The following is a 26797-nucleotide window of genomic DNA, read 5'->3' as shown; positions in this document are numbered from 1 at the left end:
ACAAAAGGCTACTTTAAGGCTGATCAGAAAACTATTATCAGATGAGATAGGATATACTGGTGGTGTCCCGTTCTGACACGGCCACCACCTTTGATTACCGGTGTGAATACTATCACCCAGTCCCTTCACTTTCTCACTCGTGATCCACAGGTTTTTGATAGGACTTCGTAAGTACCTTGCAAGAAAAAACTGAATCCAAAGAAGAGACCTAGCTCACTTACTCTAAATAGTAATTTTGGAACAAGCAACATGGCGAGTTACCTGTTGTTATAAATCCAGTATTTTGAACCATTGTTTGCAAGCCAACAACAGGCTTTGAATTTTCCACAAAATGGTCCTTCGAGCCGGATAATGGCTCAATTCAAGGTTCTTTTGTTCGGTTTATTTGACGTTCTGAAAGCTATAAAGGAACCCGGAAAGCCCTACTGAAACGTTTTTGCTTTTTATCATTTATATTTAATAGAAAAACCCGCTATAATGCTAAACGAGGCCATCAAAATTAGCTTGGCTTTCGAAATGTCTAACACATGATACTGTACGTTTTCGATTATCGACGGATGAATATTACGAAAGGTGGTTAATAATTAGGGAAGGTTTAAATAAAAGACAGTATTCGCTTTTCCTATTTCAGGCTCACTGCATGTCTTTATTTCCTTTTTTTGTGTTTTTTCATCAGTTTATTTTATTTTAAAACTTTCTTTAAATCAAATTTATATTAATATTAAATATATATCTCGACTATTTACAGACTAGTTATGTACATGCGCGTTATGTACACAACTTAGCTTTGTATGTACAACAGCTAACAACACGATATTTCACATTCGGTACACTGATATACATAAAAACATAGGGAACGGTTGATGGCGCGGCGAGTTGGTTATCTCTCAATTAAACTTATTAAATGCATATTTTTAATGTCCGAATATTACCTTAGCCTGCTTCCCTAGTCGTGTCGCAGAACAAGCGAAAATGAACTGAAAATCTCTATTTGCATCATATACAAATTGTACAAAAACTTTGTACCTTACGCAATGGTAACACAGCCCCCGGAAAATCAGACTTCAGATTCGAACGGCGGCAATAAGTATGGTAATTTTTTCAGTGACATCAAAAAATAACGCTTAGACATTTCCCGCCTGTTCTGAACGACTCTCATGGTGCAAACAACGCCTTTAAAACAGGGCGAGAGAGGTTCCCGCGTCCCCATATAATTTTATCTTCTATATTCTATACACTTGGCAAGGACAAAAAATTAAGGCGGAAATATACGTGCCCGTAGTTTGCACATGCCAACTACCGGCACGTGCCATTGTGTATATGCAAGTTGATTGTCATTGTCAATGTGGCCTGGCACCTGGCAGCTGCCAGCATGACAGGTACTTTCCCGTACGCTTTACTTGCATGTCCGCCATTATGTGAACGAAAAGTATAGCGACAATCCTTTTAGGCACTTTATTCAAAATAATCTTATGCGTCAATTAATGTCACAGCCAAGATCTCAGCGCCCACATTTATTTTTTACTCTTTATAGACAGAATGTTTAGTACATTCTGCGGTTCAAATAATAGGACTGTCAACGACGCTATTTTGCATTTCGCGACAACTTCATTATAATGTGTACAGATTGATATGTAGCCCGGTAACGGGGTCGCTGCTAACTAATATGACAAGAAACATATATACTTCAAAATGACTTTTGAAAGTTTTCTATTTCAATCACTCGCGACCACTTTATTGTAGTCATCGTTTTGGCGACCGATGGAGACATAAGAAAAGAAGAATTGAAAAAATAAAATTGCAATGGTGTCGGGAAATGTATGACGTCGTTGACATTTCTGTTTCGATTTGAACGGTTCACAGAAGAATATTAGCAATCAATGTCGACAATCAAATATTACCAAGTGACATATAGACGTAATGTTAACCTAAAATTTATTACGACACAACGCAACAACCGTCTGGCCTCGCCACTGACCGTCCCTCTTAACAGCTAAATTCGTTACTTAGTTGCACTGTTATAATTACACATGAGCGGCGCGGCACAAACCTTTCTCGAAATTCTATCAACTTATAACGTCATAAGATATTTTCCAACTCGATACGGAAGCATATAGCTGTATGCTTACACGTAATCGAAAGCAAATGGTCGTAACATTAAAAAGTTACCAAAGAAGAGAATTTTACGTCGCGAATTAATGAATAAAAAGCACCTTTATTTTTTTAGATTGCTTTCTGAAAATGTTCTTCTAATTCACGCCCAAATATTCAAAAGTAATTTAAGATAATTTAGACAGAGATTATTTGGATGTGACAGGAAAAGCAAGGAAAATATTATTTTGCTCCGCGCTTCTCAGTATATTAACATCTTACATTATAACTATAACAACACTGGCATATTAACGACGCGAGTATCAATTGGTGTTCCGTAGTGGACATAATCTGTATCGTTATCTAACTTGCTAAGTAATCATCGCCCTTGTTACAACTTGTATTAAAGGCAATATCAGCGTACTATTCGTCTATTTTAGTAGGTATATATAGCTCTTATTGCAAAGGTATTATGAGCGATGTCACTGTCCGAGCGGACTAATCTCGCCCTTATTGTATGGCTGTCAACGGCTGCGTGAATACAAAGGAACCATTAATCACTAGTCCATTTCCCGGGGAGAATGCGTCAAATTGCTGTATCACATTGCCGCTAAACGGTTTCACATAATAAGGGGCGAGCAAACCTGAGGCAAAATCGGCCATTTTGTTTTTCGGCCATATTGTTCGAATTTTCCAGAATACTATCGAACGTAAATGCTATATATAACTGCCTTTTTACAACTAAATAAGTTATCCGAAATATATATATTATTTGTCAATTGTGAGAGTAGTCAGTCTACGCACCCTCCGCCATAGTTGCGCTTCAGCTGGATCGCAGTTGAACCTCTATCGTATGGCAAATTTGTTTTACGATTGCGATATCGCGTTTATCGACAGGATGAACCGTAAACCAATGCTAAAAAATTTAACTATTTTGAGGTTCAATTGCGATTCAGTTTTAAAGCAAGTTATTAGCGCGATTGGGGGCTTCTTGATGTATCAAGTTTCTGAAACATTATTACAACGTTTTAGGGCTTCAGTTGATATTACAACATTAGATAAATGTTTGAATGAAACACGCAACATATCATATTCTCAAAATGGCACATGATTTCATCTCGAAAAAGTGCATCTAATTTGGAAACGGTACAATGCAAATTTCGACCGTGTCACTTTACTAATAGGGCGTTCCGTCATTTTAAGAATATGGCATTATACAAACGTGAAAATATATTTTCTACAGATGTGGCATAACCAAATAATGTACATTATTTGATGATTCACATGGCTGGCTAGCCTCCCCTACCTGGCTCAGTATTTGTGAATCATTTTCCTAATCGCAAATACGCGAGTCTTCCTCATTAGTTCCGCTACGCGTATCCCAAACAAACCAATCTCGCAAATGCGGGCTGTATTATTTTTTTACAATTTCTTTTTTATTTCTCATTCTTATGCGTAATAAAATAAGGATTAATGTTACTGAAATAATATCAACTACTTGAAATGCGAAAGTTTGGATGTGAGAATGTTTATCCTTCCGGATTCATTCATTTAGTAGTGTGGTTCCGCCCTAGAATAGGACCTCTCCATATCCCCACATGGATGTCGTATGAGGTGACTAAGGGACCCTTAGCCTTGGCAGCTGATAGGCAACATTAGCATACCGATAGATTAACGTCAGGCAGACGGACCCCTGCCGAATCTTCAAATGTGAGATTTAATTTCCACGCTGACCCCGGACGTCGCACTATCACAACCCCCAATACAACCGAATGGGAACAAGTAAAGATGAGACATAGTAATGTTTACTGTTATTATTTCTCTGTCAAATTAAGAATAAATAAGTAAATAATGATGACATTAATTACAACCTGGGACCTTTCGACCCGTGTAGCAGAGCTCGTCACCTATTTGAAGGTTTACCATCAAGCAACACGGACGCCACCACTTGTTATAATTACAGCCCGCGACGGTGACGGATCACTGAGGCGGGGAGGTAAGGTTGCGGTCACATTGATGGCGTCTCTATATGTTGTAAATTAGCTGCAAATGCTGCAATGGTCTGTTTGTAAGATATATGCATTGATTTTAGCCATCATTTTTAATGCAATATTATATTTTTACATATAAAGTAAAACTTTGGATTTGTGATCACTTCGAATCTGGAGATAATAAAAACAATCGAAGAACAATGTGATCGTAAACAACATAAACGACGATGTTAATTTATGGAAATTGTTGTCTCAATTATTTAAGAAAATTCAAACTATTTACATAAACTAATGTAATATTCTCAACAATCTTATGTTAGTTTACTGAAATAGAATTTCCGTAAATAATTTCCCGCCCCGCTTCCGCTTGTGCCTCGCGCGTGCTACCATAAACAAAGCCCACACCTACGTTCACTTTTCCACCACGACAGCTACGGGTGGCATGAAAAATGATTCGCTTGTTATTGCTTGTTATGGAAATATTTATTTTCAAGAATATTTTTAACGCATAACATGATGAAAATGCTAATCTCCTTTTTAGTAGACAACCTCTATCATAAAAATTTCATACTTAAAGTATGGAAAACTTCTCATGTATTTCAGCTATCATCGTTCAACTCCAAATTTTATCAAAATCGGTCCAGCGGTGTAGCAGTGAAAGCGTGACAGACTTTTGCATTTATAATTATAGAAGTACTCGTAAGTAGTTAGTGTAGTAGATAGCGCAACGCGAAAATTTTATATTAAAGAAAATAAACATCAAAATGATTTGCAATATAAATAAAATCGATAAATTTTTCAAAATTTTGTTTTGGAGTACATAAATAAACATATTTTTATTTTTTATTATTGATTTTTTATTCATTTCTACGTGTAATACAGCCCGCATATAACGCTTGTTATATTGCTCTTCGGGAAGCGGCGATTGCGGGTAGCTTTAAAGCATATATGTAGACCACATTTTTACAAGTTGAATCTAGCTAGCTTCAATGGACCTTACACGAATATCATAAGCTTTAAGTCCCTCTTATGCTACCTCTGTCTAGTTTTAACATTTAGCACAATAAGACGATACAAGTGTAAAGGATTGTGATGTCTAGACGAGTTGATAAGCCGCATAGGACTCGGAAGCCCTCAATACCGACAGAGACAGAAGATCTAAAAGCTAACTTAAAATGATTTTAGAATATACGAGTTACTTCCATATTACGGAATACAGATATCAGTTTTGGAGAAGGCAAACTCGCCATAGTATATATACTATATGATGTACAAAAATTACATGTATAAGTCACTGGAGGAAGCGTATGATACCTTTATTTTATTGGCACATGTCAACGCAACTCCGTGAAAATAGTAAATTATGAACAGTGAAATGTTCTGTTGACAATGTAACGATCAATACACGCGTTTCTCATAAATGGACCACACTCAACGACCCAAACTAAGAACTCTAAACTGACGCCTGTAATGTCAACAAAACACTACTGTTAATTTTCGAGCGTTTTCATAAATATATAATTTTCATATAGACATTTACTAAAGTCCATTTCAAAGACTGGGAATGCCAGATTCTACAAGCGTCATTTTTAGGTGGATAATTTATAGTAAAGCCGGGACAGACTGATAGTATTTTACGAATGTTAGATTTCTGTTATAACCGGTTATGTTCCGGCTGCTTGAAATCAGACTTTAGTTTACAAACAAATCGTGACGGCCATTTGACGTGTTCTAGTAGTTTGTAATCTAAGTTTAAACATTTTAATAATTATATTATTTTACCATCTTTCCCTTTTCCCGTCATTCATACATAATGCATTTTTTGTCGCGATTAAAAAAAAATATTTTTAATCCGTTTTTTATTTGTAAAATAATAATGTCCAATGAATTCGGAGTCAAGTTGACACGCTGCTCATCTTATACAACTATTTCTTTACATTTTTCACTAAGCATATCATATATACAGTACAACACATTTTCTAGAATTAATATTAGATTTAGTAGTTACGAGCCAGTGTTGCCAGTAAGGCAGTGAAAAAATAACTAATATACGTTAATATACAAAAAAACAAGTCTATATATTTTTTTTTATTTCTTTTTTTACTAAATGGTAAAAACACCTAAACTAAGAATCTTAAGTTACAAAAACTATACAAATAAATATAATATACAGCTTTCGAGAGATCTACAATTCATGAAACTCATGACATAGGTATTATTCATACTTCCGAACGTGCGACAATATTTTAAGAAATACGGATTTAGTATCGATTCCTCCAAACCGAAGTTATCATAGGTATTCAGAGGTTATTACCACCAGTACCAGAGTGCGCACGGGACTTGTGATCTTGGTCTGCATCAATTGTTCATATAAATAAAGTGAAGCATATCAAGCTAAGTCAAAGTCTAACTAAGCGAACGAGTGGACTGCGCTATGTGTGACAGACTTAAACAATACGCTCACTTTATGTAAATCAGCCTTAAGACAATTTAACTTGTTTATGCTCAAATTGCACGCTACATAATAGTCTTACGAGCATTTTTACAGACGGTCTCGGCGCTGACATCTGGCGGTGGTCGCAAGAACTATCATATATTATTTACAAACTATATGTCGAAGCAATAAACGTAATCAAAATATCAAATTATGAGTAAATACAAGACATTTGACTGCGTCGAAGATATTGGAATACATGCCTGTGACGTGATGAACTTCTATATTGTAACATATTTTATACACGAGAGAATCAGCCGGGCAACAGTCTTATACTAAATGCATATTTCACCAATTAGACTCGGATTTCAAAAATATATGATTTTTTAATGTGTCAAATAATTTAATTTAACTTCATATACAAAATTAATCCAACATGGTTGACATGTCTGTATTTGCGTTCAATTTTTAACATTTTTGTGTCGTCCTATTTACATTTTTAATTTAAAGCTACTGGGCTGGGCATATTTTAATAACGGCCTCGAAATACACATCCCTATATTTATATTATTAGACGCTGTTATATACTGCAACATTTGTAATTAAAAATATGAATATTTTGTACTTTAACGACATTGCTATATTGACAATCCACATACTATATTTTCGCCATAATAACGGAGTGTCAATTCCACTAACTTAAAATCAAAATCGATTTTAATGGCCCTTTCCACATCTTCTGGAATATTGATTCCAGAAGATGTGGAAAGAGCCATTGAGACATGATTATGAGCAAGCGTAAGCAGAATCGACTCCCAAGTTACAGGTTACAAATACATAAACTACAGCTTGAGAACATTATATTTCTCATTCACCGCAATTAACACATGTCTCGGTTTTAGTGGTCCCCAGCCAACTTTTAGGACTTAATGCGTATGACTACGGTTCTCGCCCCTAAGTTAGGGAGACATAGGGGATAATTTAGCTTGCAATACTTTATAATGATGTACGTGTAAGATATCTGATAATTCAGTTTTAAATTTACTTTTAATTAATTACCAGTAAAAAAAATATCAATTCTAAATAATTTTTTAACAGCTACTAAACTATTAGAACAAAACTAAAATAATTTAAAACAAAACTAAAAACAATCAAATGATAACGATTAAATTAATGACTGGCTTATAATTAATAGCTTTTTAAATAATTTATTTGGAGTTGATATTACGCAATGTTAGAATTAGATCGAACTAGGAATTTTAAATTTAGAAACGGATTAAGTTACCTTCTTTCAGTAGTGGAGTAACAAACTAAACAAATTGTCGAATGTCCAATTCAATAAAATCAGCTGTGCAACAGAATCGAGAGCACCCAAGCTTATGTAATATGAGTAAAAGATAGTTAAAGCCCAGGATATTGATATCTCGATAAATGAAGACATTACGAATGTATTTTTTATTTATTTCTTAGGTTGCCAGCTTTTTTAAAATCGTATTTTTATATAAGTATTATGTAATAGCACGATTCGATGTTCAAAAAAGGTTAACTGCCTCAACAAGCTTCTTTATTGAAATATGCACTTTAAAAATCTATATGTCTGGACATTACAACTTAATTATTTTATAAATCATAAATTATACAATTAATTTATGATTTAATATTACGTGTTTAGATAAGTATTGATTATGAAACAAATATATTTCAAAAAAGGCATGTCATGTTCGTGTGCCAGCGTTTAGACAAAACGAGTAAATAATTTGTAATTACTAAAAAAATGGTAATGTCTGTGACAATTTATTTGCAAAATGCAAAGCATGTGCGCGGTCCGTTTAGTGCAGCAATGCGCTTGTGGACTTATGTTATTTGTTGCTTATTTGTTCAACAAATTCGTCTTGACATGCGAAACAAAACCGGCAAATTATACAGCCTTGTCATTTAAAATTGACATAGTGTTGTCAGTGTCACGACTGGTAAGGATAATTTTCCTGCGTGACTTATTTTCCGGTAAAGGCGTAGGGAAACCTACGTAGAGTTCACGATACGAAAAATATCATGTGGCTGAGCTGTCAATAACAGATCGCCCACGTTGTTGTCAGCGACTGTAGAGCTGTAGACTTTTTCGTGGCGCGGACTTAGTTTACATTTACACATACGCGTATATATATTTCAGTGGGACGATCTAGTTAATTAGAGTAGATTATCGACATTAAAAGTAATAGCACACTTCTACCGCCCTGCGCTCTCACCTGGCACGATAGCTTTCATTGAAAAGTGAGCTTTAAGGCGTCCTCTACAGGCATACTTTACATTGACAAGACGAGAACCGACAGCGAGTATTCGGCTAATACGTTGTCAAACCAAACTATGTCTACAGGGGACGTTATAAAGCTCACTTTTCAAAAAACGTCTTCTTGCAGGGTTAGGATGATGCGCGAGTTGATGTAGCTGAAATAACAGTAGACTTTTTCAAACAAAAGACAAGATTTGATCTAAAACAATATATCTTTAAAAATTGTTAGTGTGTCCTATAATCCTTCCAGATATGACTTTGTATAACACGGCCAGTGGAAAGAGTCCAACTGAAGATGTTCGTGGAATTTGTAATGTTGTACCTACTAATATTGTAATTTGTTAAGTATATACGTAAAAGTATAAGTGACGATATTTAGATTTCTTAGTCCCAATTTGCAGCACGTAGTTAAATCTCGATTTAAATAAAAAAATACGCCAATTAAGCTTAAAAAGCGTTTAGCATCTTGCATATAATATAACCGATGTAGCTTGTTTCTCGATTCAAATAAACGTCAAAATTAATCTGACTTCGAGGCCGGTTTAAAGTCGCTAAATCGAGATCTTAATTTTTCAGTGAAAATAAAATTATATTTACTATTTAGCAATTATAATTTTATTTAAAGACATATTTATACTTGATGAGCAATTTTTTTAGATATTTATAGCTTAATATATTATTAGAGGTTCTAGGTGAGTTTATTTACTAAATTTATATATTTTATTGCTAAAATTATGTGTTTTGACCTCTTCAACATTTTAACTAGAGATTTTGACATATGACATGACAGGCAGAGGGAGACTGAGATGTTGAGAAAGCAAGACAACAACAATATCTATTGAAAACGGAACAAAAAGAATGAATGGCGACCGAATGACATATAAATCTTGATTTAACATAATCTAGCCCGACAATCACGTGTGCAAGACAATCGTTTCAGGTGCAAGTTAAGATTAGCACTGATGCTACTTTTAATAGAAATCGAGAAATTTGTAATTTTGCTGCAAGTGGCCCTTACTACATACGGGAAGTTTGCTGAATTTAATAATTAGTGACAGGGGGATGTAAAACTTGTAATATTGGGCACTTATTGTCCCGAAATCCCGCGGGAGTAAAATCCTAGAACACAGGTAGCTTTAGAAAACATATAAATCACAAATTGCGAACTTTTTACGATATTTAAAAATATGTTTTCGAGCATTGGATACTTCTAGGAATGAATAGTCCTTATGGAGCTCTAAAAGATTATTTCCCTATTCCCGAGATTGTGGACTAAGGGTGCGTTGCGCCAGTCAATTTTGACGTTAAAGTTAACCTGCGCACATCAACGCAAATTACGCAACTTTATCTAATCGGGGCCGTCGCCCGTCGCGCAGGGCAAATTTAACATCAAAGTTGACTGGTGCAACTCACTCTAAGTGATATCTACTGGACGCGTTATATCTGCAAATAGATTTCCCACTTCGTCAGTTGTTAATTTCTTATTTACTTGTGGAGATGGGTTCAATCCGGGGAAGGCGGCCCGGCATTGACCCATTCCACACTTCCTAACATGTTTTAATCGACAACCCTGAGCAAAAGCCTCAATGGGGTCCTAATGGCATGACTGATATTCATAAATAGTGAGAATTCTCTCTTCAAGCACAAAAAATCTCATGTCCGTGCAGGAAACCATTGAGGAGTTCCCTTGTCGGGAGCCGATCCCGGGTACAACAAGTTATCACTCTGCAAGACGTTCGGAACTAAGGGCACAGACCAATGCTCCGTTGCGTCGACGTAACGCGTCGCCACTACATTGTTACGTTACTTTCAATAGGGTTCGACGTGGACGTGCGTAGAAATCCGTCGACGGACGTCAAAACAAAAGACGACGAAGACGTCATAAGAATTGTGTGAAGCCATGCCACGGACCCGAGGCCGGCGCCAGGCGTCCCTCGACCACACACTCTTACTTGCTGAAATCCAACCTCGAAACCACCCCTCACAACCAACCCTGTATCGATCGCAACCAGTCTACCAACTTGTAGAGCAACGGGTCGAGCGATAGCATCAAACCTTCAGCGACGCAATTTCATATAATGTAAACAGTTAACGTAATAGTTATAAAAATAACGTTACTTTTGTTATGTTATTATGTCTGCAAAATTTACAATATTGACAGATAGAGGCACTATCTTATACAAGTTGTAAAATAAAGTTAGTTACAGCTATGAGGCTGTGCTACGTTACAGATAAAATGCTGATTTTCATGCCAATTAAATGTTCGCAATCGACCTACACTGCTTAGTTTTAAAGTGAGCTATGCATTGAAAATATACGAAACTAGGCAATGTAAGACGATTGTCTGCAAATACGAATACACAGAGTCAGCATAGACTTATAATAATTATATCTTCAAACGATAACTTTACGTTAGCAACGAAAATGTCTACGTGTAACGCTATCATAACAAAAACGTCTATTGAAATATCGACCCATCACAGCTGCACATTACGTAATAACTAGTTATTTCGAACGAAATCGTCTATTCAACCACTACACCGGCAACGTTACGTTAAACGTTATTTTGTTAATAACGTTATGTCGTTAATAACTCGTTATATAACGTATGTATAGTGTTACGCGGCACGTTATCATCGCGGCTGCGCGTATTGCCTGCGCTTCTTGTGCCGCGAGTCTGACGTCCTGCGCGGGGGCGAGTATCGTCGCTGCTTCCCGTTGCCGTTGCTGTTCCCGTTGCCGTTGCGAGGCGTGCGCTTGTCCGATTGGTTGTTGCCGCCGTAGCGTTGGATTACGCCTGTAAATGTGTTATTTTGTTAGAAACGTTTGTTTTTACAGTGGAGGAGAGAGATTACAATTATTTTGTATAGTAAAAACACTTTTTTGATAGCTGCTACTTCATGAATATAGAATATTAAAAACTAGTAAGTTTGTCGTAATGTTTCAGTAGGTAAACATCGTTTTTGAGTTATTTATTAAAACCCATTGTAGGACATTCAGTGAGTTGTCTTGAATAATATTTTTATTATTATTTATTTTTTACATTGCATCTGTAATTCGCGCGTCATGGCTCGGTTCTTTGTAGCTTGCACGAGGACATAGGTCCAATAAAAGGTCTATTTGCGTGAAAAAAATCTTAGGAATCCCCGTAGAAAGGCCACTCCCATTTATGTTCCTTTTTAATGTGGGCTAACACCAGCGAAGGTTTAGTTATCAATCAAAATTTTGAAGCGAAATCAACTTTCTGGCACATCAGCCCTCAGCGGCTAACTCGTGTTAGCCTCCTTATTTGTAAACAATAAGTTAACAAGCGTTTATATAAATTAAACTTTTTACTAAATAACTTTCGTGGTTAATATTTTACTTTAATTTGAACCAAAAGTACTTCGATTAATTAGCCTAATTTCTGAATAAATGATTTGATTGAGTATTCGGAAGTTCGTATAGATGAGCAGTGGCCGACAGTCACCTGAGGGTATGTTGTTGAAGTCGGAGTTGCTAGTAATGTGGTGTATGATGAGGCTCTGGTGCGCGGACACGCGTCGCGGCGTGGGCGAGGAGCACTGCAGCGCGGACAGCGGCGGCGGCGACGTGCGCGGCGCTGAGCTGTCCGACCACTCCTGGGGGCACGCGGCGGCTAGACTACTCTCCTTCTTTTACACGATGTGGGAAATAGAGTCGGTAATGTGCCACGTGTTGTTTCGTGGTAGGCCTTCTGATGTCGTAAACGACATTTCTTCGACGAGTTTTGATTCGTAAATTTTACTTTCAAAAAAACTTTTTATATAATTATCTACTCCGATAGTAAACAGTTAAATCGCGCGCGAAGCGCTAACGTGCAAACATTAACATAAATAAATAAATATAATACAAGACAAATATCTGATGTATAACAAGAAGTTAACGGATACTCATTGTTAGCTCTCATCTTGTTCTCATTAGATGGTCATCGTGCCGGACTGCTACATTGAAGGTCATGGAAACAATTCTCACTCAAATCAAGATGGAAAATGATGTTTGAAACAAAGTGAAACATAGTGAATGACAGTGAGATAGACCTGTTCGTGTTCGGTGTCAGTGTCGGGGTCGAGGTCGCGGCTGGAAGGCCGCCGATGCGGGAAGAAGTACGGCTCGAACGTGTCCCGCACCCACCGCCTGCACAACACATTTTATACATATATCGCAAATTCTAAATTCTTTATCCAACTCAGAATTATATACATCACTTATTGACGTCAAACATTTACTTAGAACTAAGTTTACAGCGCAAAAATCGCATCAAACTTCAGCAGTTTCCTTTCGCAGGTTTGTCCTCAAATACCTCAATTAACAAATGTGGGTCTTAGCAGTCGCAAATCGGAACGTCAAGTCCGACAACTTGAGTTTATAATAATATGACGAATCCATTGATAACTCTTTAGTACAGCTTATATTACGAAGCTGAATGAATAAAGGAAAGAGAAGAAATTAAGATCGGCTGTCAACAAAAATCAAGAAAACTAGACAGACAAGTGTAACCTAATTATATAGAAGATTCCATACAACTTCCCAACCAAGTCCGGCTAATGTGGTAATAGATTGGTACAATATGAGAGAGAAAAGATGTCAGCGCTGTCTTGTTTCTTCTCATGTATTTGTAAAGCGCACATCTCGTTCTTGTATGAGCGAAATAGAAGATATGAGTGGGTCAATAAATTCTGTCTACACCCCGACATCTTTTGACCGTCATCGATTGATCGTGTGGAAATCTCCTACCTCTCATTTTATTGTACTCGTCCGCCGACTATATAGTTATGTTGATCTTTGCTTTATTACACGAAAAAGTAGTGCAGTCTGACTAGAGTTACAAAATACGTACGTAGGAAGTGGTAACATGAGTTCGTACGACCTATAGCAGGTTTATCATTTTGTATATAAAAACTAGCTATTTGCCAGCGGATTCGTTTGCGTAAATTTATCACGGAAACAGTTATTTTTCCGAGATGAAAGGCACCCTATGTCCTTCTCCATACTTCAAACTACATGTATGCAAAATGTCAAGAAGATTGGTTTTGTAGACGGAGCGTGAAGAGGTAACAAACTTACTTTCGCATTTATAATATTAGTTAAAATACAATGTTATCTCTCTGATACGAGTGTGTTCCCGGTTTCCATCTCAGCCATAAAATACCTCATCTCGGCAACACTATCATTGTCCTATCGAAATCCTGACTGACTGTAATTCGGGGATAGTGGAACACTGTGACTGAGTTCGGATACCTGTACTGCAGCACGTGGTCGGTGACCCTGACGATCCTCCCCAGCACGCTGTGCCGCAGCAGCAGCGCCGCGTGCGCGTGCGGACCCACCGCTTGCTGCAGGCTGATGTAACCGTAGTCGAACGCCTGGGGGCACGCCCAGTTATTTTACTTTATTTATTCTAATACATTTTATTTTAATATTAACGTTTAAATTAGAATATTTGTTAAAATGTAACCTAAAAATTATTAATAGCAAATTGATATAGAATGTTGTGCACGTCTTTCATTATTGTAAAGAAAAAGTTCTTCATATGTTGATTGTTTTGTGTTTATGTCGTGGATGTGCCTAAATATACAAATAAAAATTGATTACAAGAAATGTACACGGCGGACTTATAAGCCTATGAATTTTTCTACCAGAGATGTTAATACTGTAAAATTTCTTTTTTTTTTTTTTCTTATTAAATATCTTAAATATTGGACAATCTTGCATTAGCTTGAATTTGGACCATAAATATGACTATTATTGATATTAATGATTGTGATCCGTATGCCGATAAAAAAATACAGATATAAAACACGATTAACCAAACAAAATAGCTTCATAATCGCGTTACCTCTCTCTCATCTAAGCGAGTTCCCTTGCTTCCTCAGCCGCAAAGCGTCAGAGCCCAGGGCCCGCTAAGTAGCCCACCTGTTTGACTTGTATCGCGCCGTAGCTGGAGCGGCCGATGTCGTTGCCCGGCGTCAGCGGGTCCTCAATGCACAGCAGCGAGGGGCGGTGGCCGTCGTTCATCTCCTGTACGAGAAACGTATTGATAACTATTACAAATCTGTTACAAATATGTCTGATCTTATGACTTTTAACCTGAATTAAAATAACGACTCGAGAGATATGAACAAACTTAGGAGCACTAGAACAAAATTCCACCTTAGTGTAATATTGTGCAATTCTAGTGGCCTAATTATAAAATTATCTATTAGTCTTATCTCAGCCATATATAACCCGGTTATATACTATATATTTGTACATATTTATTTATCTATGTATACGTCGCTATATAGAACTCAACATTTCAACATAGGCAAGAAGAATTTCCTACATAATATACTTCATCAAAAACATGGCAATCTTCTCTCTCTCTCTCTCTCTCTCTCTCTCTCTCTCTCTCTCTCTCTCTCTCTCTCTACATATATATACATACACTAGCGTATGCAACTATGTACATAAACAAATATGACATAATCGATAACAATGTATAATGTTTATCTTTTCATAAACTAGTTAACAATCTTATTAATATTATAAATGCGAAAGTTTGTGCAACAAACATACATACACACAAGAATACGCGTATGTGTGTATGTCTCTGTCATGCAAAATCGAACGGATTGTTATGAAATTTGGTACACGAGTAGAATATAACCTGGAATACCGCATGGTATTTATTATCTTTAATTTTTCACAAGAGCGAAGCCCCGGGGCGCAGCTAGTAAATAATAACTACTTAACCGATTTCCAAAATACTTTCAACAGTTGGAAGCTATAAAATACCTGAGTCACATAACATGTGATGGTAGTTATTAGCCCAATATTCCCGCGAGATTGAAACCCCGGCACGCAGCTAGTTAATTAATATAAATGTATAAATTTGACATAATATAATAGTAATGAATCATATCCCTATCATTGCAAAAATTAGCAGATAACGATAGCACAAATTGTGTAGGATTATGGTCTCAGACGATAATAAAAGTAATGTTCGATTTAATTAAGTAGTTGCTAGGACTTTTGCAGCTGACGTTTCGAGGGTTTTGCATTTGTAGTGGTCGCAGCCATGACGCAGCGACCCATGGCATCTTGTCGCGATGAAAGCAGTTGCTTGATTTCACTACCCTCTAACTTTGTGTATGCTGGCTATACACTATCAACAAACAGTTTGGAGGTTTCGTCAACATACATTGCTGCTTTTTCCTAAACTTAAAAAACCTCACATACAAACTACACAATCTATATTCATTCGGGTAGTGCCCCGAAGAGGAAGAAACCCGGAAACAACTGCACTTACCGGCCTTTCTAGTGGACCTATTTCTTGAAGGTTCCAATGTCGTATCGTATCGGGAATATCGCAAATCACTATAAAATAAATCATATACAACAGATATTACCTTTTGAATATCATCCTTCGAGACGTAGGAGCCCCCGTTCTTGACCCGAATCGCCGTCTTGACGTAATTAAACTTCCTTCCGTAGAGCTCGAAGAACTCAATCAAGAGTACTCCGAGGTTATGTGGCTGGCGCAGTCTCTCTGGCCTCGGATGCAGTTGCAGGAAGCTGATGCACATGAGTATGAGGGAGTAGGAGGAGATGCCGCCAGTGAAGACCTCGTTGAGGTCACGTTGGAGGAGGAACTGCTTCAAAACCATCACGAGGCGGGAGAGCACTGGGTATTTTTCCTGTGGGAGAGAATTGTTGTAGATTCAGTAAAAATCCTTGTTGTTTTTGCGTGTTTTAGAAGTCAATACTGAAAAAGGACTGTTGGATTTTCATTTTATTTTATTTTTTTGCCCACATCTAACCTTGAATATCGCCTCTAATCCTGGATCGATAGATAGATATTTAAATACAGAATTTGCATTTTTTTATAATCTTGCCACATTTATAGGCGTTACAACATAATGGCAAACCTGTACCATATTTTTTCGACAAAAAATGTCATCATTAATCGAAGCTAATACGAATTTTATGCAAACTATTTCACCGTACCAAGGCCGAAAGCGCAGCTGTCCACACATTTTATATGTACAGTCACCAACACATCAATCTACACAAATTACCTAATTGCACATTCGTTGTTATTACCGCCTCGTAAAGATCTCTGTATAGAGCCACACAAGCCACATGCATATGTGGTTGACTACACCACAATAAATTATCACTTGTACTGGACAAATATTTGTGAATTTTTTTCATTCATTGTCTACTATTGATGTCAATTTAGAGTTATGTTGCAATAACAACTAGAACAAAAGACGAGAATATAAATGGGGGCGTTGTAGTCGTTGTCAGTTAAACCAACAAATCACAAAGTATTATCCTCGTTATGACAGAGAAAAGCTGGGAAAGTAAGTTTTTCTGAAATATATTGTCGTATTATGTACGTGTAAGAGTTTTTGAAGTTTGGCAACCTAAATGGTTGCCATCATATTTTTCGATTCATCGAAGGCATTCGACTTTGTTGTTTATCAATATCTACCTCCAATTACATAATCAACCCATATATAATAACTTAAACAAACTAATACAATTGAACACATTTGGTATCACATATTTAAAATGAAAACTTTATTCTGTTGATGTAAAATGGCTTTCGAGTCGTTCTCATCTATATAGGAACTGGTGTGCGCCAGGTCAACTCCTGTACTTTTATTAAGATATTTTTACGTAGTATATTAATTGCTTTTTATTTAAAGATGAATTAACTAACCTTAAAATGCTTAATTAGTTCAGCACTTTTGACTCCACTGCTCATGTTAAAAGATATGTCCACCTGAAAAAAGTATTATATGGTTATATGGAGCCCATTTGAAAGTAATAAAGTCTTGACGTCCCCGTGGTTTGTGGCCCCGCCCTAGACGTCCCTCCCCGTCCCACTCTATCCACCAGGAACACGTGGAGATAAGAGAGGAAAGCTAATAAAATCTACCCATTAAACCCAGTAAATTAAAACAAAATCGAAAAAACATGTGAAGGTGGTTCCGTCTTGAGAGCCTCACCTTGACGTCCGAGTACTTGTCGGTCATCTTGACGATGGGCACGGTTGCCTTCTCGAGCACCTTGATGCTCTCCTTTTCCGCAATGTCTTGCAGCACTAACTCGCGCTCCAGCGTCCAGAGCGGCAGCTTCTCCCATTGGCCTGCAAAGAAACATTAAAAACATATATCAATGAATACATTTCGTCAAATTCAAATTCAAATCATTCATTCAGAAATTAGACCTTCACAGGCACTTTTACTCGTCAATTTAAAAATTGACGAGAAAAAGTGATTTTAAATTTATATTTATAGTTATTTCTCACAAGCTACAAACTACTGGCATTTCGGAACGACCACTGCTGAGAAGAAATGCCGAAAGAAACTAATTTGAACAGTGTTGGTCCCTATCATGCAAGATCGGCTTACCATTATTGTTTCTTACAATGTTTTTTTTCTAATAATATATAAAAGTACATAATGTACATAGTCAAAAGGTATATCAAAACAGGTTACGATTGTGATCCGAGTGCTGATTATAATATATATATATATATATATATATATATATATATATATATATATATATATATATATATATATATATATATATACAATATATATATATATATATATATATATATATATATATATATATATATATATATATATATATATATATATATATATATATATATATATATATTCCCTCTGGCAGCACCCGTTCACGAATTGACGCATGGGACAGCCATCGCGTAGCTCAACCATAATAGAGGGAACCTCACGACCCGGCCCACGACGCCACTACCAGATCGACCATTTGAGTGAGCATGACACACTCTATATACTTATGAGCGAAGTGTGGGACTCCCGTTGGCTAGATTGCGCGATGTAAATATTGCAGCGAAATATAACAGGGATGCGTAAAACCCGAAACAGATAGAAGTGGTGTAACTTGGGAGATGTCTGTGTCCAGTAGTGTGTGATCGCTATAATGATGACGATAATGTTGACTTACAAAAATATTTGATAAAAGGTGCATAGAATAGAATCGTTTATTCGCATAAAATATGATACAAATGGTGTCAACAACAAATACCACAATTCTGAGCGCGAAGAACAGAATAATATAAATTACATAAAGTGCATCACAATAAAATTAGAACATTATTTATGTAAATATTAATAGGGTACCATTTTATCCTCATTGGTATAAAATGGACCCATGGGGAATGGAACCCTATTAATATTCAGGACACAAATAGTACTTGTAAAGGTCTAGATCTGGATACACTTGCGCAGTAAGAATACAACGTATTTGTACTGTGATATTTATAATACTTGTATACCTGTTGAATCCGTCAGCACCAGACCAGATGTAGTATGTATGAACACTATGTTCATTCTCGCATTGCCGCAACGTCATTCATACAAAACTACATCCAGGATAACATTACGCAATCACTACCAAGTACACGTCATTACAAACGTGATCGTTATACAAGCGATAAGGTGTACTTCAATGCAATGTTCATGCCGTAGTACAATGTCCGTTTGTATTCTACAGTGGTTTCTGTCTCGGGTAATGCTTGTGTTTAGGGAGGTTGAATGTCGAGGACATGGATTATATCGCTCTTAGGACGAAAGAGAAATTATAGTACTACATACAAAATCTGCCTATAGGAAAATAAATTGTTTATCATCTTCTTATATAGTTCGATCTTATGATTTTCAGATCAAGTCCCTATGCTAATTATAACATTACATATTTACAATCATGCAAAATTCTACTACCAAATAGTTATCAGATTTGAATCACGAAAAATTGTAGCCTGATGAGAAATAAAAAGCAGGGCCAATTTAGTTCAAAAAATTGCTTAGGTATACACTATGGAAGATGAAACTCATAAAAAATACATTACACATGGACAAATCGAAATTCTCGATAGCGCCAAACAAACATTCAATGTGACAACAACGATATACGCACGACCTAAATAACTTCTAGTACATTATAACTTCAAACTCATATATGGGCTAAAAATAGATCTTGTCCATATACACAATAGATAAATCACGCGTGTGTATTCAGTCAATGTTATACAGTAAATAAAATGTGTGTATATGAAATTGTGCAAACCGTGGATCAGTTTTTGTCACGTCAGAACTGTCCTTCTTCCTAGTCCCGGTTAAAGGTAAGCTAAAGTGCTGGCTTGACGTCGTCAAGTGCAAATGCGAGTATCAATGGTCGGACAATATGCAGAAGACCGTGCGAAGTTCAGAACAAAAAGTAAGAAATCAGACAAAATAACGCTCGGATGAGAGGGAGAAAACTGTCCCTCTGACTCTGATAGGGCAGAACTTGCTATGACCACTGCATCGTTATCATCAATTCTGCGCAATGCTCTCAGCAGCCCTTCTGTCACGTGCCTCTCTCATCCATGACCAGCGACTTTCATTATTTTGTCCGCACATTTCTTAGCAGATCAAAGTCTCATGAAGAAACACTTGAACTAATCATAAGTCAAGCGCTAAAAAGAATATTTGTTACACCAAAATCACGAGATCACTTTGAATGATTTCATTTGATTCTCTTATGGTCAAATTAACACCTCGTGATTCAATACGAGGAAGCGGTGATGATGTAATGCTTAAGCCTGTGGATCGAAAGGTCCCAGGTTCGAATCCCCGTGCCACATGAGTTTGTATACCAATTTGACTCATGTATAGTAGTTTTCGTCATCCACCACTTGCTTCCGATGAAGGAAGACATCGTGAGGAAACCTGCACACTGGTTGATTCTTATTAACTTGTGTGTGAAATGGAGAAGGCAACGGCAAACCACTCCATTAATAATGCCAAGAAAGTTGTTGTGTGTGTTTTATTCCACGTAATAATCACGACCCTTAGCCATGAGGAATACGACTATGAAGAAGAAGATTCAATACAGTACCTGACGTCTGGTACCGACAACATCACTTTTATACAAAATGGGAATTACTCCGCTGTTAATAACGCATAAAAGTTGACGAACTGACTGTGCCTGACGCGAACAACCAAAGTATTCGAATTAATATTCAATTCACATTGGAGCGTCCAAATCGTCTGCTTTACGATCTAAGGTGGCAGAGTGTGAGCGAAATTCTTTTTTATCGAGTGAGTACTGTTGTTAGATTTTATTTAATTCATCTAAAGGCACTTGCATTGACTTACAATGACCTAGAACCATCCATTTGGGAAGCGCTAAACAAACTCTTTTACTCCATAGAAGACATTTTGAGGCAAACAACAAGGCAATCGATGTGGCTACTTGGTCAAAATTAATATAATTTGTCTGCTATTTCGAATCGAACGTAAGAAGACCGCCATAAATAGTAAAAAATAATAAACAAAGTCTTGCAAAAATATCTTTCACTGTGATTGTCCCTATCAAGCTCAGTACGCTAGCCTCGAGGTCGGCCGAAATAACATATCTATTTATATCACAGCGTATAAGAGACTAGCTTAGCATTAGTATCTGAGCCGGCAACGTTAATTGATTAGTCTTACAATCTATTTTCTATCGAAGCATAATGTTTGCAACATTGGTGACAAAAAATACAACATTATTTACTTTAAAATATATCTTCGATTTATTATTTGGGATGGCATACTTATATCTGAAAACTAAATCTACTACAGTCATCCAAATCTAAAATGAAGAAGTTAAGCAACACAATAAACTTCACCGCAGCCGTTTCTTCTAAGACGTAAATAATCTAGGATGGATACGAACGACCATAATAATGATATGATATGATGATGTGAGGGCTTCGCGACGTCTCAGCTCTGAATGCTACCAATAACTCGCGACGATGAGCGAGTGTATTGCAGGCATGCATTATGTATGCCACAAGACTGTTCCACTCCTACCTATCATACTAATCACAATCAATCAGGAAAATCATTTACATAATTGTCCTTATTAACCGCCCTTCGTACAGTCAACAGCGAATCAGCGAAACATTCATTGCAAATTCGCTCCTATTACCACAGAACAGTAGTCAAAACTTGAGATGCAGTTGGGATTACATCTGAATCATCTGACTGACCTAACCGATTGACAATGACATATGCATATGGTGCATGAGACTTGCATTTTGTCATCCTTTATTATATTAGCAGCTGTTATAGCTGCTAAGTTCACGATTTCGGTCTCACGCCTTTTATTCATTATATATACAACCTGTTCCTTTTTTGGAATTCGGTTAAAAATTCATATAATAACTTTCCCGGTTCTAACTTTTCTTCTCCACTATCAACGGTCTTTGGCACCCTTAGTTTCAGACCATTGGCATTCATAAGCTTAATGCTAAGTGCGAGCTAAGCTTAGTTAGCCCCTTCTACCAGGACCAGCACAGCCTGACATATAGTCGACACCAAGCCTATTGATAAAGCAAATAAACAGCATGCCAGCTTACAAGACATATTTCAGCAAGAAGCGACATAATAATGTCTACTCTATAATTTGATAAACGTGCGCGTTCTCAACTACAATTAGTGAATCTCTAATCGTCTAAATACAGTATCAACGGCATCCATCTTCGCGGGCTCACGGTCCACTGGGCACGGCGAGTTTAACGACCTGCTTCTGGTCTTCCGGTGCTCGCGGACTTCGGAAATAATAGTTGTTACCATACTATATGAAAAGTAGTGTGAACCTTTATTTATCGAGTATATTGATTTTGATCAAGTCGTCGAAAGGCAGAATCAACTTTATGATTACCGAACAAAACTGTAGTATTCACGACGTAGCTAGGTTAACCGAACTTTCCGGTACGGAACCAAACAAGTAGGTGTGACGGATAGCCTCAAATGACAAATGTTGTGTTAGCAACGCGAGCTCCTAGCGACAACCGTTTCGCACACACGAGTCTGCCGAAAAAATGTAGTGTGTTGTTTTGAACACGAGACAGTAGGCCGCGCCTATCACCACCCAGACATGCTAATGTACGGTCGTCTGCAAAAGTTCAGTCATATTTTTGAACGTTATTCCTAGGAAATATAATTCAAAAATATGTATGGACTTTTGCCGACGACAGTACCTACGTGTAAATGTGAAGGACGTTTTAACGCTCCATATATTTGTTATCTGAGTTTCGACGTAGAAAAATCTCTTAGAATATTTATGAAGTGTACTTTGCATTTGAACATCATCATCAAACAATTTCAGAACCAGGTTCTTGTCTGGAATATTTTTTACTCATGTTGCTGCCATAGATTTTACCTTCATATACGACACGACCTGTGCCTCTCATCCATGACCGTCTTGGCTCTCCTTTCCCTCTTCTAGGTACTTTTGAACATATAATGGTGGATATATGTATGTGCTATTCCAAGTTCCTCTATCCGCGTAACAAACCAAACATGAAAATCGACACTTTTTCAAGATTACTTGATCGTGGTCATTGGTCACCTATTCAAGCTGCTAAATTCTTGTGTTTTGTAGCGGATGTTCGACATAATATTATTAATATTATGTGCAATTTTTATTATTCAAACCATCTAAAGTTTCACATCATTTTATTTTAGGTCGAGTGGTAGTGCATTGATATGCAAATCTTGAGCTCAACCAGTTTTTTAAACAGGCGCGATTTTATCTTTGAAGAGACGATCTCATTTTTTTAGCGGTATGAAAATAGATTGTGGGTAACTGAACTGTGGCAATTTTAAACAAAAAATCTAGACTAGAAATAAATGCTAGAATACATTGACTCACTGATAGTGGTACAAGATACGAGTATTCTTATAAAAATAATGTTATATCGAACGCCTACAACACCCTCTTTGTAAATGTAGACAAAAAAATAATTTTGGGCAAATCGTATTGATTAAATTGATTGAGATATAGATATCCAGAACTTAATAGAGCCTAAGCTTAGAGACTAACTCTATAAGCTTCGGTAATAAGTAGTTCCATAATAAATTCAAAAAATAAAGGGTGTTATTGTATTTATTGCGAATATATGGGTCACATACAAGATCGCCTCCCAACAAGAGAACTCCTCTCCTAATACTTTATTTTGATTAATAAATTTTAATATAAAGTATTAGGTAAGCTACATATTATATCAAAAAACGTGAGAATTTTAAAAACTGCCTAATTCAGATTAGATAACTGAAAATGTACCATTTTAACATTTTTATCTTACTTGTTATAAACAAACTTTGCATCATACGCCAGAAAATAAAGTATCAGATTCTAACGAGGGTTTCGTTCAGAGGCGGACGTAAATTAACTTCCATTGCGTAGCTTGTATGGGAGCATTTATTTACCGCAAGAAAAAACCGACAAGACACCTCGCAACCGCTAAAAGGCATATTGTTGTATAGTGTTCGCTTATCGTGCGGATATTTACATTACTTACGCCGTGATCAAATTCCAGTGGTATCGCGGTTCAAGGTCATGCGAAAGGCAGTTATGCTGTCATGGTCGTTACCTGTCCGACAAAAATTACGAAATACTTCCATGTTGTCTCGATTGATATTTATCAATCTTTAACGAGACCTTTCTTGGGAGAAGGCCCTTTCTTACCTTACCGTCCAGATGAAACAGTCTACATACCAAGTCACTCTGTATGGACCTCTACTATATTTGTATGAGAACCTAAAGGAAGTACCGAACCGCGTCCACCCGACAGAGGTTCATCCCTGTTTCTTTGCGGGTCAATGTGGTTCATCGAAAGTGAGCTTTAAAGCGAAACCTGTAGACTTACTTTACACTGACAAGACGAGTGCTGACAGCGACCAGTACGCTAATTTGTTATCTATCACAATGTATCTCATGTATCTCATCTCGACCCTTGTCGATTCAAAAGCCCAGACGCGCCGCTGTCGCTCAGAGCGCAGAGATGCTGCAGACAGTCACTCACCAATAACGACGAGGTCGATATCGCTGGTAGGCAGATACAGTCCCGTCCGGAAAGACCCGAAGACCTCGACCCTGGCCTGGGGCCAAAGGGAGAGGATGGCGGACCGGATCCGCGCCACCACAGTCGTCCGCACCATGTGCTCCGTCTCGGTAGGAGACATGTAGTTGTAGAAGTGCTCGATTTCTTCGTGCAGGCTGAGGGGGACAAGTTATTTCTTTATTAAAAATGAGGGTCAGAAAAAATATGCAAAGATTATTACGTATTTTTTTATTCCAGCTCGAGCAGAGCTGTAGAAGATGGCTCTTATCTGAGAGCAGCTGCCACTGCTGCAGCTCCAGCTGTTTTATTTTCGTCAACTTCTCTTATTTTCTGTCTGCGGTGGTTATAGATTTTATAATAAAATTGTAAAGTAAACCGTAACAAATATATTTCATACAAAAAGCGTTATATACCGCCTCGATAAGTTGATTATTATAATCGACTCAGTAATGGTATAGACGCTTACATAATCAATTTTATGTACTGCAACGCTATTGTTGTTGTTATTTGGTATGGCTTGGTGACTATGATTGGCTTTTCATATACACTCGCAAACTTGCCTTGTAACTTCAGGTGGAATTAATCAACTACCAGTGGTTCAGGACTGAATCCGTAAAAAAAAACAAGAAATGATAACGGTATTTTTCTTTTTTCACAACTTGCGATTGAAAGAAATAAAAACTCTTTTCACGTGCCACCCCAGCCTGATAACAATAAAGTTTTAATCAAACTATAAAACGTGATCTACTCAGGTGTAAGTCATTCACACCGAATGAGAATCACTGAGCAAAAAACTTATTATAACAAACTGAATTTACTTTATAATGGAACATAGAATATGTATCATTACGATTTTTGCAGAAATTTAGTTTATATTATGATGTTTCACGTCAAATATTAGTTTGTATTAATTTATTAGTACGTTATTTAGGTATTTATGGGGTTATTAACATATTTTAATAATAAAGATGAAAATAAACTTTTAACAACAAAATCTTTGAATAGTTCAGATAAAAACACACTTTCGTACTTCGTTAACTAAAACAGATATTGTTAGCAGAACTGGGTTAAGCTCGTGTCCATTAGACAGCACATGAACCAGCTTAGTATGGGCAGTTGAGTATTGCCCTATAAAATCATCATTCTTACATACAGTTATCATAAAACAATGACATAAGTTCATGAGATAGAGGCCGTTAGGTATTTCTTTTTTATTTTTTGTAATCGCTCGGCCTCCAAACTAAATCACCGGTTCACCTTTGATTATGGCTGTCGGTCTTTTTTATTAATCATAACCAGTCATAACCGATCAGGGAATACGTAGGTACCAATTATTTCCGTGGACAAATACTTTATGCCCAGTCGAAAATGCTGACAAATAGAAAACGACACGACGACGTAACAACAAAGGGAGTCTAACAAAAGTCTTCAAGTTGACATCCCTATTTTTCAATTTTTTAATAGTCTGTAGGTAATTGACCCACTTTTGGGCAAAGGCCCCTTTTGCCTTTCATGATTCTCTAATTTCGTCAATTATAATTTTTATAATTTTGACCCCATTTTCGTATCAGGGGTTAAAGAGGCAAATGAAGAAGAGCACCAAGGTTAATAAGATACAATTTTTCAGGCCACATATGCACTTAAACGCGCGCTCCATGGAAATTGTCACGCGATAGCGCAGCTTCCCCAAAAAGTCTCGCTGAAGGCGGCGCTACTATAGTCGTTCACAAGAATGTGCAATATGTTATTGATAGTTCCACATAACACCGCTGGACTACTCTCGTGGTAATATAATTTCATTAAACAGTGGCAGTGTCGCACGCGAGTGTGAATCACGCTTGGCCGATTGAAACATGTGGGTTAGTGAGGTGCGGCGCGGGTACCACTTGACTGTACTGCACTATATTGTACTGCATTTTCCTTGCAGATGATTTGGGTTCGAAACCCGTGAGAAATAATTTCTGATAACTACTTATAAAAGCTATCAAAATTTACATACAAATACACAAGTACATTATAGGGTTATGTAAATTTACAAAATCGCAAGG

General features: G+C 37.0%; 1 protein-coding gene across 1 annotated transcript in view; it reads right to left on the bottom strand.

The window, feature by feature from the left end:
* Positions 1-612: 612 nt before the first annotated feature.
* LOC128679989 (non-canonical poly(A) RNA polymerase protein Trf4-1-like) overlaps positions 613-26797 on the bottom strand; it is a 29198-nt gene continuing 3013 nt past the window's right edge. The window contains exons 2-10 of the mRNA XM_053762575.1: positions 24711-24904; positions 17824-17963; positions 17535-17597; positions 16216-16503; positions 14741-14845; positions 14066-14190; positions 12865-12961; positions 12276-12426; positions 613-11603 (exon numbers count right to left, since the gene is read on the bottom strand). Of these exons, the coding sequence (XP_053618550.1) occupies positions 11440-11603; positions 12276-12426; positions 12865-12961; positions 14066-14190; positions 14741-14845; positions 16216-16503; positions 17535-17597; positions 17824-17963; positions 24711-24904 (1327 nt within the window). The 3' untranslated portion in view covers positions 613-11439. The remainder of the gene's footprint in view (positions 11604-12275; positions 12427-12864; positions 12962-14065; positions 14191-14740; positions 14846-16215; positions 16504-17534; positions 17598-17823; positions 17964-24710; positions 24905-26797) is intronic.

Source organism: Plodia interpunctella, chromosome 22 (assembly GCF_027563975.2).
Source record: "Plodia interpunctella isolate USDA-ARS_2022_Savannah chromosome 22, ilPloInte3.2, whole genome shotgun sequence".
Taxonomy (NCBI): Eukaryota; Metazoa; Arthropoda; class Insecta; order Lepidoptera; family Pyralidae; genus Plodia; species Plodia interpunctella.
The sequence above is the reverse complement of the archived record's forward strand: the minus strand, read 5'-3'. Positions and strand labels throughout refer to the sequence as shown.